This window comes from Haemorhous mexicanus, chromosome 1 (genome assembly GCF_027477595.1).
Source record: "Haemorhous mexicanus isolate bHaeMex1 chromosome 1, bHaeMex1.pri, whole genome shotgun sequence".
NCBI lineage: Eukaryota > Metazoa > Chordata > Aves > Passeriformes > Fringillidae > Haemorhous > Haemorhous mexicanus.
In genome coordinates this window covers 23,496,584-23,509,735 of record NC_082341.1, presented here as the reverse complement: position 1 = coordinate 23,509,735, position 13,152 = coordinate 23,496,584, and the positions used below count along the sequence as shown (strand labels likewise).

At 37.6% G+C, this 13,152-nt stretch overlaps 1 protein-coding gene across 7 annotated transcripts in view; it reads right to left on the bottom strand.

Moving 5' to 3' along the window:
• ANKIB1 (ankyrin repeat and IBR domain containing 1) overlaps positions 1-13,152 on the bottom strand; it is an 88,267-nt gene that overhangs the window by 43,953 nt on the left and 31,162 nt on the right. For all 7 annotated transcript variants that reach the window (XM_059843100.1, XM_059843135.1, XM_059843127.1 and 4 more), the window contains exon 2: positions 11,562-11,827. In XM_059843100.1, coding sequence (XP_059699083.1) covers positions 11,562-11,749 — 188 coding nt within the window. In that variant the 5' untranslated portion in view covers positions 11,750-11,827. The remainder of the gene's footprint in view (positions 1-11,561; positions 11,828-13,152) is intronic.

Below are 13,152 nucleotides of genomic sequence, written 5' to 3'. Positions count from 1 at the left end.
AGGAATAACAGGTATTGTTCCCATTCCCTCAGGCTCCCAGAAAGGTAATAACAAGATAAATCCGAAGCACGGCACATGCATTCAAGAAGTCACTGCAAAAATGCCTGCACTGCTCCCATAAATCCCCTCATGTATAAAGCCTGCACAAGTCACTGTATGACTCCTCTCCAGGCTGTTCCCTGATTCCAAACAGTTTCCAAATATGAAAAAAACCAGTTATTCTGGAACCCCATTAAGTTAATGCTGGGGACCAGGTTCCACCCTCCCTGACCCCACCCCAAAGACTAATGAAAACCAGTTTCAACCACTTTCAGGCAGCTCAGCCACCTAAAAGCAGGTGCTGCCTGCATACAAAATCAGACAATATTGCTTCTGGTGAACAGTGGTGAGAAGAACTTGACAAACTTACTCAATGTGACAAAAAGAAAGTAGTTATTTACCTCAGTTATTGCCTTATGCTATAGCTACAAGTGTAAATAAATACCATTTCCTCTTTCTGTTGTCCCTGCATACATACTACCTTTCTCTCTCTCAGAGTTCACTCATCCTTTTTTCAGGACAAAGAATAATCCTGAAACTATTTTATTATTAAAGGAAGAGGGTATATGGGAATTTCCCTTTCAGACACTATTGAAAATAGTCTGGACAAGTATTTCAGTAGAAATAGGCACAGATGATCTAGTCCTGCAATGGAAGAATGTCTTGATAGCTGTTTGGTCAGTTGGATTTCTGTCCTTTCTTCCTCCTGAAAATCTCTGAGTGGTTTGAATTTAAAATAAAGCTTATTATTAGAACAGCATTCTTTTAAATATATGGCAACAAAGTATTTAGAGGAAAATACAAAACAGTCTCCTCTTTGTTGCCCTATTTTGACAGCAAAAATGTTCCTTAGAGAAATCTCTCTCCCATTCCATGATAGCTGACATGATAGATGCATTTGTTAGGAAATATGAGTATGCCAAACTTGAGATTAAAGATCTTGTCAAAAAAAAGTAAGAGTGTATTTTGTTTCCTTGAGGTTTTTTGTTTGTTTTCAGAAGGAAGGGATTTAGCTACACAGGCAAAATGCTTCAGAGCCAATTACATGAAATGGTAAGACTAACCAGTATCAAACACTATCCAAAGTGCATTTGTTTGTTTGAATTAGCTTTACAGAGTATTAAACTGGAGACAGAAAGAAAGGAGGGGAATGAAGGTGGGAAAGTCAAAGAGAAAAAGAGAGAAATGGGAAGGAGAGAGAGAAGAAGATGGGGACAAGAAGATAGATTCTATAGAGGCACTGGGATATGATCAGCTCTTCAGCATAAGGGGAAGTCAAGCCAGTCCTGAAAAGCCCAGCCAAACCCGTGACTTAAAGTTCAGAAATGACTAGTATCCAAAAATGGGCAAATAATACATTTTACATCCACAGATTCATTACTCAACAAGGCTCCATTTTTAACAGTGGTATTTGGCACATAAGACTTTCACAGAGCAGTGCTGTAGATCCCTGCAATTTGGTTCACAACTTCAGAGGCATAAGAAGCTAAATTTTGCCTGGAAATGTACTGATAGAGTGAAAATATGCATTGCCTATGGGAAATATCACTTAACCACAAGGCAGACAGACTTTACTCTAGTTGCAGTTTCCAGATTTTGCTGCAATCTGTAGCACTTTGCAGAATCCAAACTTGAGGTGACAAAAGTATCATAAAAGTGTTGAAAAAGTGACAAAAAGGAAAGGGCTATAACACTCACACCTACTACTATCTGTATTTGCAAAAAAACAGCAAGAAACTCAAGATCACAAGGCTGGGAACTTGAATAATAAACAACTGGGACATGTCCTCACTGGGGAAACTAACAACACAGCTATTTCTTCAGGTTTGGATAAAATCTTTGATGTTTGGGGTACGAAAACCATGATATTTACAGTTTATTTCTCTCTCTAAACAAATGCTATATATATTTTAGCTATATATAGATACACATTGCTGGAACTAGAGGATCTTTAAGGTCTCTTCCAATCCAAACCATTCTGTGATTCTATGCTCTATTTGTATGCATAAAAACCATACAAAATACATTCACGTGTGGAAAAATAAAAATTAAAAACTGGTATAAAATGAAATTGTAAAATTAGTTCTGACAGCTGGAGGCTAAAGCATGTCTGAATATGCTCAAAGACAGTGAAAGTAAATTTTTGAAAGTAAAACAGTGACATATAAAGTAGACAGCCCTTGTAAGTGCAGCTTGCTAAAGAAAGTTACACTGCAAACTCCAGTGCAGGCATGAACCTAAAACTCAAAGCTTTAAGAGAAGTATTAGTATTAATAGAAGAATTTTAAGAGCATTAAGAGAAGCATGGGTAAGCCATGAGTTAAAACAACATATAAAAGAGCCAAGTCATGTTTCCAGTAATTTAAAATTCATTTGCAATGACTTAATTCATACTATTATTGAATCATTCAGCTTTCAACACAGTAAGCCAATACTGAGGCATTCAACCTGGAATAACTATGACTATTTCACTAAAAGTACTTTTCTCCAAAATATACTATAAGAAAACAACCACAGTAGACTAGTAACCACTTGAAGAAATCTTTGTAGTCAGTACTGTTTTAAATAATTTTGGGAAGAGGACTGTTTTTCACCTGATGTTGAAAGCCACATCCAGTAAATATAATTATTGTTATTCATTGTACAGAGCTAGAAAGTTCTTTATTAGTACGTCAAAGTTTCTTTTCTGTTTCGCTAAGATTCTTAAGCATTTCTTACATTAATCCTTACATTTGTTATACTGTAGGCCAAAGAAAAATTATGCTTTATTTATGGTTCCTATGACTGTTAGGAGGAACAGCAGCACCAAAACAGAGACTAAACAATTCCTAATGCCAAAACGTATCAAATACTTCTGTAAGTTTCTTGTAACCAGAACACTATTGTTTTTATTTATGAGTTACTTAAGTTTAGCATTCCCTTGGACAGTCAGGAATACTGTTTCCAAGATCCCATGCCTCTTCTGGCTTTTATTTCAATATTCTGAGTGGGATTTCAAAAGAAATAGAGCTGAATGCCAAATCAGAAGTGGCTTCCACTGAAGCTGGCTGCTTACCAGCAGCTTTTGTGACAGTCCTCTGTAAAGCAAAATCTGTGTGATTTGCATCTCTGTCTCTGGCCCTTTCTTATATACATCTCTTGATGGCTAGAACTAATTCTGGGTGCCATCCTTCCAGTCTTGTCTCCAAATTCTTCCTTTGAAAACAGATTTTTTCTGACACCATCCATGCTGAATCCTCTTCCCACATAAATGTTGACTATTAGTTTTAGATTGATCTCACACAAATGTGAGATGAAATAATAAAAATGAAACTTCCAACAAGTGTGTTCATTGTCACCTTTTAAACACACAGCTTTGTATTTCTGCACAAAAGGACAACTATCTTTGTATCAGTTGGTAAATGACCTGGCATTGTATGCTATCTAGTGTTGATATTATTTGCATAGCAATAATGAAGAAATTAAACAGTGAATACTACCAAGCTTTGCATAATTTATATTTCTTAAAAACCATAAATGTATTACAGAAATTATCTCATCTTTATCTCTCCCACCATAAAAATGTTTTCAATTTGTATGTCACTTTATCTTTAATGACACTAATTATTTTTCTTACAAGTCCCAATGATGTAACTTTATTACATTAAATAGAAAAAAAAGTGTGAATTTAAAAAAATCAAATCATCCACGATCTGTACCTTGGCCAAAAGGAAAATTGTGCCTATATACAATGTCACTGAATATTTTGCTTGGATTTTGCAATTAGATATAAAAATTAATGAGTTTTTTCTGAAAAGTTTGAGCCAACAGATCTCTCTGGTAAGGAAGGCACATGTGCCTCTAACCCCAGGGTGAAGTGAAGCCATTTGACACAATGATTCAGTATTTACCAATCAACTCGACAGTCACAAACTCTACCTGGCAACAAAATTAGTTGAAATAAAGATGTGGTCATTCTGGTTGGCAAAGGCCAAAGCTGTACTCCTTTATAAACCAAAGAAAATTTTACTTTGCCTGTGGTAAAATGTTCACGCTGGCTCTACTAAGGAGAACAGACAACATAGAATAAGAAACCTTTAAGAGTGTACTGCATTAATAGATCTCATTTCACCAATCACTAATAAAGCAGTCTTACTCTGCAATGTGTGATTTCCACCAGGGAAAGTAAAATTAGAACAGTTTCCTCTGGGTGCAAAAAAACCTAACAGCAAGAAGAAGCAATAACACACTCAAGAGTGGCAGCTGTAACTGGAGAGCAAAGGCTGTGCTGTGAGCAACAAACTCATAAGCATCATGTCTCTTTAACCTACTAAGGTTAAAATAATCGAAGTCAGACAGAAAAAAGTCAGCTTTAAGACCTAAAAACACAGCAGCTGACTCGCTTTGATCTTTGCTTGTAGGTCAGACTGTGATTAGAATAAAGTCTACTTCTGTTTTGCATTTTGTGAGGAAGTCATGAGGAACACCAGGGAAGATACCTTGGGAGGCCACACACGTCTGCTCAGTGAGAACTGCTTTGAACTGAGATTTTGAGCTTTAGGGAAAGGAAAACAATGAAGCCAGCCAGATAAAGGTCTGAGTTTTTCAGCCTGCCTTACTGTACTTTAGAAGACAGTGCTCAACTGGGTGGCAGCCTTTGAGGAACAAAGCAAATGCTACTGCTGCTACTTCACATCTGCGGCTGCTCCTCTGTTTCCTCTGTTTTTTTCTGTCTTTGGCAGTTTACTCCAGGATTTAGTCACAGCAAAAACTTGATCACTTTTAAAGGCTTCCTGTTTATACTTTGTCCATCATCTTGACTTCTTTTTAGAATGACTATGATGAAAATGACCTTATGAATTACTATTTTCTACCACCCAGTCAGATGCTCTGCTACTGAAATCAGGGCACTTCAGATCACTTGGACCTCCTACTTCTTTATAATCATGCCCAAAAAGCCCTGTGAGATCATATTCTTCATTTATTATTCTCCTTCATCTAATCAAGAGCTCCCTTCAGTATTTCATATTCCAATGAATTTGAAAGGTGACCAAGACTCACAACAACACAAAATAACTCATCTAAAAAGGACCTTACAGAACCAATTCAGCAGCTGAGTGCAATGACAACAAAGCAATTTGATAAACACCTATGCTCCCACTTGGACAGATCCAAACACTGCACAGATCATTCACCACACACCAATAAAGGAAAACATTTAACACTATACCACAAGCAGTATCTCCACAAGAAGCATTCATGTCTCACATTGTAAATTCATCAAAGTTTTGAATTTACAACTTTGCAGGTGCTTACTATTAAATTTTACATATTTAGTATAATGTGTGATGAGATTAATCTTCTCAGCTCTGGTGACCTACAGTGCAGACAACTACAGCTGATCCAGTTCTCTTGAATTCCCTTTGAATCAATGGGAAGAAACAGGCACTGCTGGCACACCCTTAATTTAAAACACTTTACAGTCACCTTCACAATACATGAATTGTGCTGTTGCCTTCACTAATTATTCTGACTAGATTTCTTACCTATTTCTATAGTGACTATAAAGGAGATCTAGTAGGAATAATTCCAGTGGAGACATACTTTCTTTTCTGAATAAATTAATTTAAACAGAAGTATGCTTGAAATGGTTAACTGTATAATTGTTGATAATTAAAAACAAGCTTGCTTTCTGTTGCTCAAAGTGAATAATCTAGACAATGACATTCTAATAAATTATTCAGATGAAGTAGTGTATCATACACTTTAAGTTATTAAACCAGAACAGAATTATTTTAGTATGTGGAAGAAAGGGAATATATTTGGTTTTCTTTTGTAATGTGGAAGAAAGGGAATATAGTTGGTTTTCTTTTGTAATAAAATCAGAAGCCAAAACTTAAAAAAACCTACTTTTAGGACAGTAGCTTAGGCAACTATTATGGCTTCATGATTTTTCTTCCAAATAAGCTTTAAAATTGGAAAACACTAAGCAAATGTAGTAATTCAAAGAATTACCATGACAAACAAAAAAAAGGGAGGAAAAAGAAGACTCTTCCAGCTGTGTTCTGAACCACCTACTTGAAAACATCCATACATTCAATACAAATTTCCTTACACTGGGATCCTGTAGTTTTGGTTAATAACCTCACATTTTTCCCAGTTGCCCTTATTAGACAAAGAGCTGCTATGAAACTTATTATTTTTCTTTTGCTTACATTTATATCAGAAGTACTGTTAGGAAAGCAATTTAAAAAGGAACACTAGACTTACTGTCAAAGCATTGAATAGATGTTCAGAAATTTAATAGAGAAAAAATATGAATTTTAGCACCTTTCTGAAGATTTTAACATGAATCATTTAGGTCTATTTGCATCTCAAAGTTTAAATATTTACAGAACTTCTGTCTGTCAAAACAGTGAAGTAGCCTCTTTTTGATTTTCATCTCCAGGAAAAAAAAATCAAAAATTCAGAGCAGCTTCCACCCTATCAGAAAACAAACAACTACAGCACTTCTCTAAAGCCAGATGACCTGCAAAGAACAGGGTTTTCATCAATACTTTTCCTTAACATCTATTTTTGCAGCATAAAAATCCTCTAATACCCTCTAAACTTCAGAGAAATCTTGTTCTGAAAAACAGTCTACACACACGTCCCTCAAAATCACCCAAAACTAATTTTCAATATGACTGTAAATGGATGAAAAGCCAACAAAACCTGGCATGGGAAGACACATTCCTGAATGTGCTGTGACGAATACAACATTCCCTTTGGGGTCAACAAGTTTTCTGGCAAATTCACCCTCCATAACATGCTGGAAATATCAACATACTTTTTTTTTGATTGCATTACAATTGCTTGGACCAGTTCTCATTGAAACCTCTTTAAAAGGCAGAACAAAAGAGGACTGTAGTTGAAATTCCAAGAGATGCATAGCCTAGAGGAAACCACCACTATTTTGATGTTCTGTCATTCTTCTGAAGTGAAATTTACTTCCCAAATTATAGCAATGAAACAAGAAATACTGCTTATGAACAAATCCCAGGCACATTTACCAACATTTCTCTCTGACTGGCTTAGCTATGCCTTCATTGCCAGGGTTGCTGGACGACTATTACTGAATGGCAGACATCAAGAATGTTAAAAGAAGTAGGTTTGGGTTTGATATTTTTTCTTTAGTTTCAGTAATCACTTCAATTTCCAGAATCTCTGTAACAAGAAAGTCTTGTTTTTCTTGTTCTAGGAAAAAATCAGCTTCATAAACCTGTCCAGTCTCCCCAGAGCTCCATGTTTCTGTCTCTCCTCCTTCCCCCTCTTCAGGCCAGGACCAGCAGCAACTGCTACAACAATCCACTTTTGGCTTGAATACTCACAAAGTGCTCAGATACAGCAGTATGAAACACACAATGAGAAAAATCTGTCACTGATCCAAAAAGCTTCCCAGCAAAGCTGCAAAAGTGAAAGTCACACCACATATATTGCAGAATGACAGTTTATCTAAAGGGTTTTTTTTTCCTTTCAACGTCAAGCAAGTTCTCGTGATTTCCAGTCACCCCATCTCAAGCAGCCTCTGGAAAGTCTGTTCTCTTGTCAGAGCTTAGGAGTACTTCACCAACAGCCACACTCCAGTGAGTAACTTTCCACATTGATAGCAATTCTTTCAAACTAAGCAGTCAGATGGTCTAAAACGTACCCTAGGCAAAAAAGAAAAACAAAAAGCCTGAGGGCATTGGATGTATTTGATCATCTGAAGACTGCCTTTTCTAAAGAAAACATGTTTCCATATATGCTTTCCAGACATGCTTTGTCTGTAATATTTTTATACACATTCGGGGAGTGAAATTTAAACTATCTCCTTAAATATGAATCTTCTGTCAAGACCTTAATTCATAGGGAAACATAAATGTTTGTAGTGAGATGAGACCAGTGTGGATGTTGTATGAAGCTCTCAAAATCCCTATGTGGAGTGCTTCATGAACTGCTCCAGTGTGGGTTCCTACACAGGGTACAATCCTTCAGAAACACAGAGCTGCAGTGTGGGTCCCACACAGGGTCACAGTCCTGCCAGAAATCCTGCTTCTCTATGGGCTGCTCTCCACAGGCTGTGCAGCTCCTGCCAGGAGCCTGGTCTGGCATGGGCTCTCCATGGGCTGCAGGCTCCTTCAGAGCACATCCACCTGTTCTGCTGTGGGGTCTTCCAGGGGCTGTGGGTGCCTCTCTGCTCTCCGTGGATGTCCAGGGGCTGTGGGAGGGTCTCCTGCCCCAGCACAGCCTGCACCACAGGCTGCAGAGCACCTCCTGCCCCTCCTCCTCTGGCCTGGGGTCTCTGCAGGGCTGTTTCCCTCATATATTTTTTTCACTCCTCTCTCACAGATGCTGTGCAGCATTTTTCACCCTTTCCTAAGTATGCAATCACAGACGTACCACCAGCTTCACCACAGTCTCAGCTTTGGCCAGTGGTGGGGCAGGTTTGGAGCTGGCAGATATCAGCTGTGCCTGGTGTGGGGCACACTGATCTCTTCTCACAGGTGCCATCCCTGCAGCCCCCTGCTACCAAAACCTTGCCCCATGATCCAGTACAATGCCCTTCTGTCAATTCCTCCTGACAGGTGCCACAGCTGGGGGCTGAGAGTTATCCTGTGTCAGCCTTGGGGCTCCTCTCTGCTGATGAGCTTACTGGTCTGAGATCAAGTCTTTGAAAATTCTTGTTTCAGCTAATTAGCTGTGGTCTGCAATTTTTGGTTTTTAAACATTAAATGCTATGTTAAAACAAACTGGTATGTCAGGTAAACATTATTCAGGGCTGCAGACCAAGTTATACATTAATGGAATGTTGACTATGTTTTGGTTTTTATTTCAACATTCCTAGTATGCTAAAGTTTCCTATGACACTCATTAAAATGATCAAGAAACAATCCTAGCATTTTAACAAAATCTTGCTGGATCTTGTGAAAAGAAATTAACAAAAAATTTTCAAATTTTTACATCTTGATTCTGTTTCTGGGCTGTAAATATTGGATGAAAAGTGCAGCAGCCAGATGACTCAGATACTTGCTGCATAATAACTGAGCAGCTCGAAATCATTGAGAAATTTTTGCTGGCTTAAGTTTCTGCCAGCAGACTTCATGCTGGATTAAATCAAGTTTGTGCAGGTTGGCAGTTTTGCTTTATGACCCTTTCACCTCTTCTCCAGTTTCTTGGTTCTTTCCTTCTGAGATCACTGCAGCAGGATGACCCCAAGTCCCTTTCACTGTAAACTTGGTGCCTGTGCTTTCACCGTGCCTTTGGCCAGTCACACCACCCTCAGCACTGCCAGATAGGATATTTCTAAACATCCCAAAATATCTCTGTCAGTGCAGTCTGTAATGCAAAAGGTGTACCAACAACTGCATCACACTACTCTATTTTGAGAAAATCTCACACAGTAAACTGTAAACACACGTCAGTTCATATCCACCTACAATAATACTATTGCCTATAATGAAAAACTGAATAACACAGTGTGCATGCAAGTAAATGCTACAGCTTGTAGTTAGTGCTGCTACAGATTCCCCAATATTTTAAATGTTTTATAAAGAGATAAACATAAAATATTATACTACTATGGACATCTCATAATTGTAAATTTCTCTCAAAATACAAAGAGATTAAAATTAATTTATATTTACGTGCTGAACTTTATCAGTAAATCAAAGCATTCCTTTTAATAATCAGCTCATTTAACCCCTGCCATGTCCAGGACTTTCTGCATCAAAAAAGAAGCAGCTTAACTCCAAAGCACTTGTGCCCTTTCTGCTATCAACTTCGCAAACAGACACACAGTAAGGCTTATATTTATTCAGTTTTACTACTTTATTTAGATAAAAAGGCCACATTTATGTGCAGCACATCTTAAAGAGAAGCCCTTAGAAAGACATCAGAAAAGTTAACAGTAAAAAAACTTCAGTAAATTATTCCCCACAAGTGCTCCAGTTCTAACAGTCTGGGTTTTCAGAACCAGACTCCAGCAGATAAAGGCACCTACCCTATGTTTAGGGACAAAAAAGGTATTACAAACCCTTGATTCAAACAAGCCAAAAGAATGATTCTTTTGATCATTAGTTTGCAATGTGTGAAAAAAAAAAAAGTTCTCCTGTGAGACTTAGATGTTGAAGGTCCTATGTAGCTAGTAGCAAAATGGCATTTCTAAATGACTTTAAAAAAAAATACAAAGCAGTCATTTGAGATTACATCATAATGATGCAATATGAATTAACTAATGCACTGCTCAGACATCAGTAATTATGACTATTTCTTTTCATATGTGCAATTTCACGTGTCCTTGTTGTCTCAATGAGGCTATAATTTCTTAAGACCTATTTTCTTGAGAGAAAAATGAAAATCTCAGGAAAAAAATCATATGGAAAGTGTAAGTAAAAACTGGACACTATTTTAAATTCATTTTAGTTAACTCTTTTCTATAATTCAAGAAAAGAGTTAAGAAATAGGGGGAAAAATAAACAAAAAAGTTTCAGTGATGAAATGAAAACAAATTAAAAATAGAAATACAGAATACATAGGGAAGAAGAGAAAAATATTTAGCCAAAAATTGAGGTAAATTAGAAATTATAAAAAAAAATCTGGTTAGATGAATCTAAAACACTGAGGAAAAAATTATGGTGAGAGGCCAGAAAGCTAGCAAAGTTACAGCACACGAGGTACAAAACAAACATTATGAATACTACAGGCCCATTTAGACATAAACACAAAAATGAAAAGAATTTTACCATTAAGACAGTTTAGTATTTCTTTCTGTTCTGTTTCCTAATATGAAGAAGAGGATATTTATGAAATTCTCTCTAATAGTTCTTACTAAAGAAGAGGTTTAGCAATGTCTGCTTGGTACTACCTTCACAAAATACTAGGTGAGAACAACTTGAGTCTGCAATGTCTGGACATGGGTCAGATGTTAATCTTTAATTGATCTTAGAGCACTGACAAAAATACAAAAGAATGGAAATAGCTAATATTAGGGATTGCTGTCCATGTTGACTGCAGCAACAACAAACTTACTTATTATCAAGGTATTAATGTTCACTGTTATTATCCAACTCAAAAAATAAAAGCTGCCTGAATAACACAAGAATAAATATATATTGTACCATCTAGAAGAGGTTACAATCAGAGTAATATCCACAAAGCTTTGCAAACAGATTATTTAAAGACAGGAAAACACATCAAGAATGGTGAAACAGTCACTATTTTCAAAGAATCATAGTACATGAGTCTTCAGGAAGCAAGCTAAAACTGCCCAAGACTAATTTTACAAGAAAGGAACAGATACTGAAATAAAATTAAGAACTGTTAATCAGCCTGTGATTACAGACTAATTTGCATGTTTTCTATTACTACTCGAACTTGTTACAAATTCTGTCTGTGCAACACACACATGCACATATATGTGTACACCTATGCACACACACATCAGGTGTTTATAACCTGGCTGACACTCTTGCATTTGCTAGGTCAGTTTTTCACAGCCAAGCCAAATTTCAAATGCTGCTTACCCCAGGATACGATTCATTCCATGCCTAGCAGCATAATGGAGCGGAGTATTGTGCTGGTACGTTTCTCCATAAGAAGTATTTGGGTCAAGAGTTTCTTTTAGTTGAGGGTTGCTCTCATAGATTTGGCAGGCCAAGTTTTCATCTCCATTTATAAGAGCTTTGCGGAATTTGGTGGTTGTATTTCCCATGTTGCTATCCTAGCTATCAATGGCACTTCCTTTCCCCTTCATCCACTTGTTGTATGGTTCTGTGACATGCTTCACAGCCTAAAAAAGACAAAAAACATTCCAGTTATTCTGTAAAATACTTTTTCCTAGATGAAAAGAAAAAATGCAGAGCACTGTAAATAGGCAGGTGAAGAAGAACTACATAGGGCCTACGTACTTCTCCTAATGAATGGCTGAAATCTTTCTAGGTAAATGCACACAAATTCCCAATTCTTCACAGATCATTTCCCTGATAAACAGTGGATCTCCCTCCCTCTGCAAATATCTTCACTACCTACACTCTTTAAACCTATGGAAAAGAAATGGCTAATATCAACCTGTTTTAGAATACTGGCATGAACACTGAATTTCCATGAATGAGAAATTAATTAAAAATTAGATGTTACTTCAAAAACAGAATAGATCTAAAACAAAATTTTTACACAGGGAAGAAAAATTCCTCAAAAATTTGCAATAAAGCAGACATTAGTTTAACATTTAATTAAAGAAAATCATATTAAAATATGCTTGAAGCACCTGAGCTTGTATTTTTGGGTGTACACAGCACCCTTCTGTGCCAGTAAGACAAATGCCCATGAACACAGGAATTACCATGGCCCCATCTTTACAGTCTGCTAAGCAGACTCTTTTAAACACCTGCCCCTTACACTTAGATCTACATCTGGCATTTGTACTGGCACAAACCAACTGCACCTTACAGTACTTTGAAGTACTTTCCAGCTGCTGTGCTCCCCAGCCTCTCACCTTTACCTGATGGAGGCACCCAGCAGATTATGCTGCAAAAAGACAGGGCAGACAGAGCACCTCTGCTCATGACACAGGACGGCAGGAGCTTATCTGGATGTGCAGCTAGAGAGAGCACATGTTGGTTTATGTGAGGGCATAGACAGGGGAGTCAGCACTGGCTGCAGCTGGTAGCACAGTGAACCTTCCAGGAGGTCCCTTTTGTGCATGAGTCATCCCATCCACACTGCTCCATGCCAGACCTTTCACCCCACAAAGCACACACCAAATATGCCAGGCACAGCAGGTTAGAGGATGAGACTATGTTGTGTACATAAAATGAGACAGGGCAGGAGCTACCCAGTACCTTAAACTCAACTAGTTGGGACTATCCCAAAGCTACTGTTTCTGTACTGGCTTTCAGTACAGATACTGGTGTCCCTATAGCCTTGCAGACAGACAAAACAGAGGAATCCAAGGATTCCTCTGAGATGCAGAGAATGCAAGGGAAGCCTGGTGAACAGCTACAGTGACACTTTTGTTTCCCCAGAGCTGTTATCACCAGTTGCCTCATCAGCGTGGTCAGGTCTGTTCAAGAAGGAGGGAGGTAGCCTTGCTGGCCTTCATTTTAATCCTTTGTC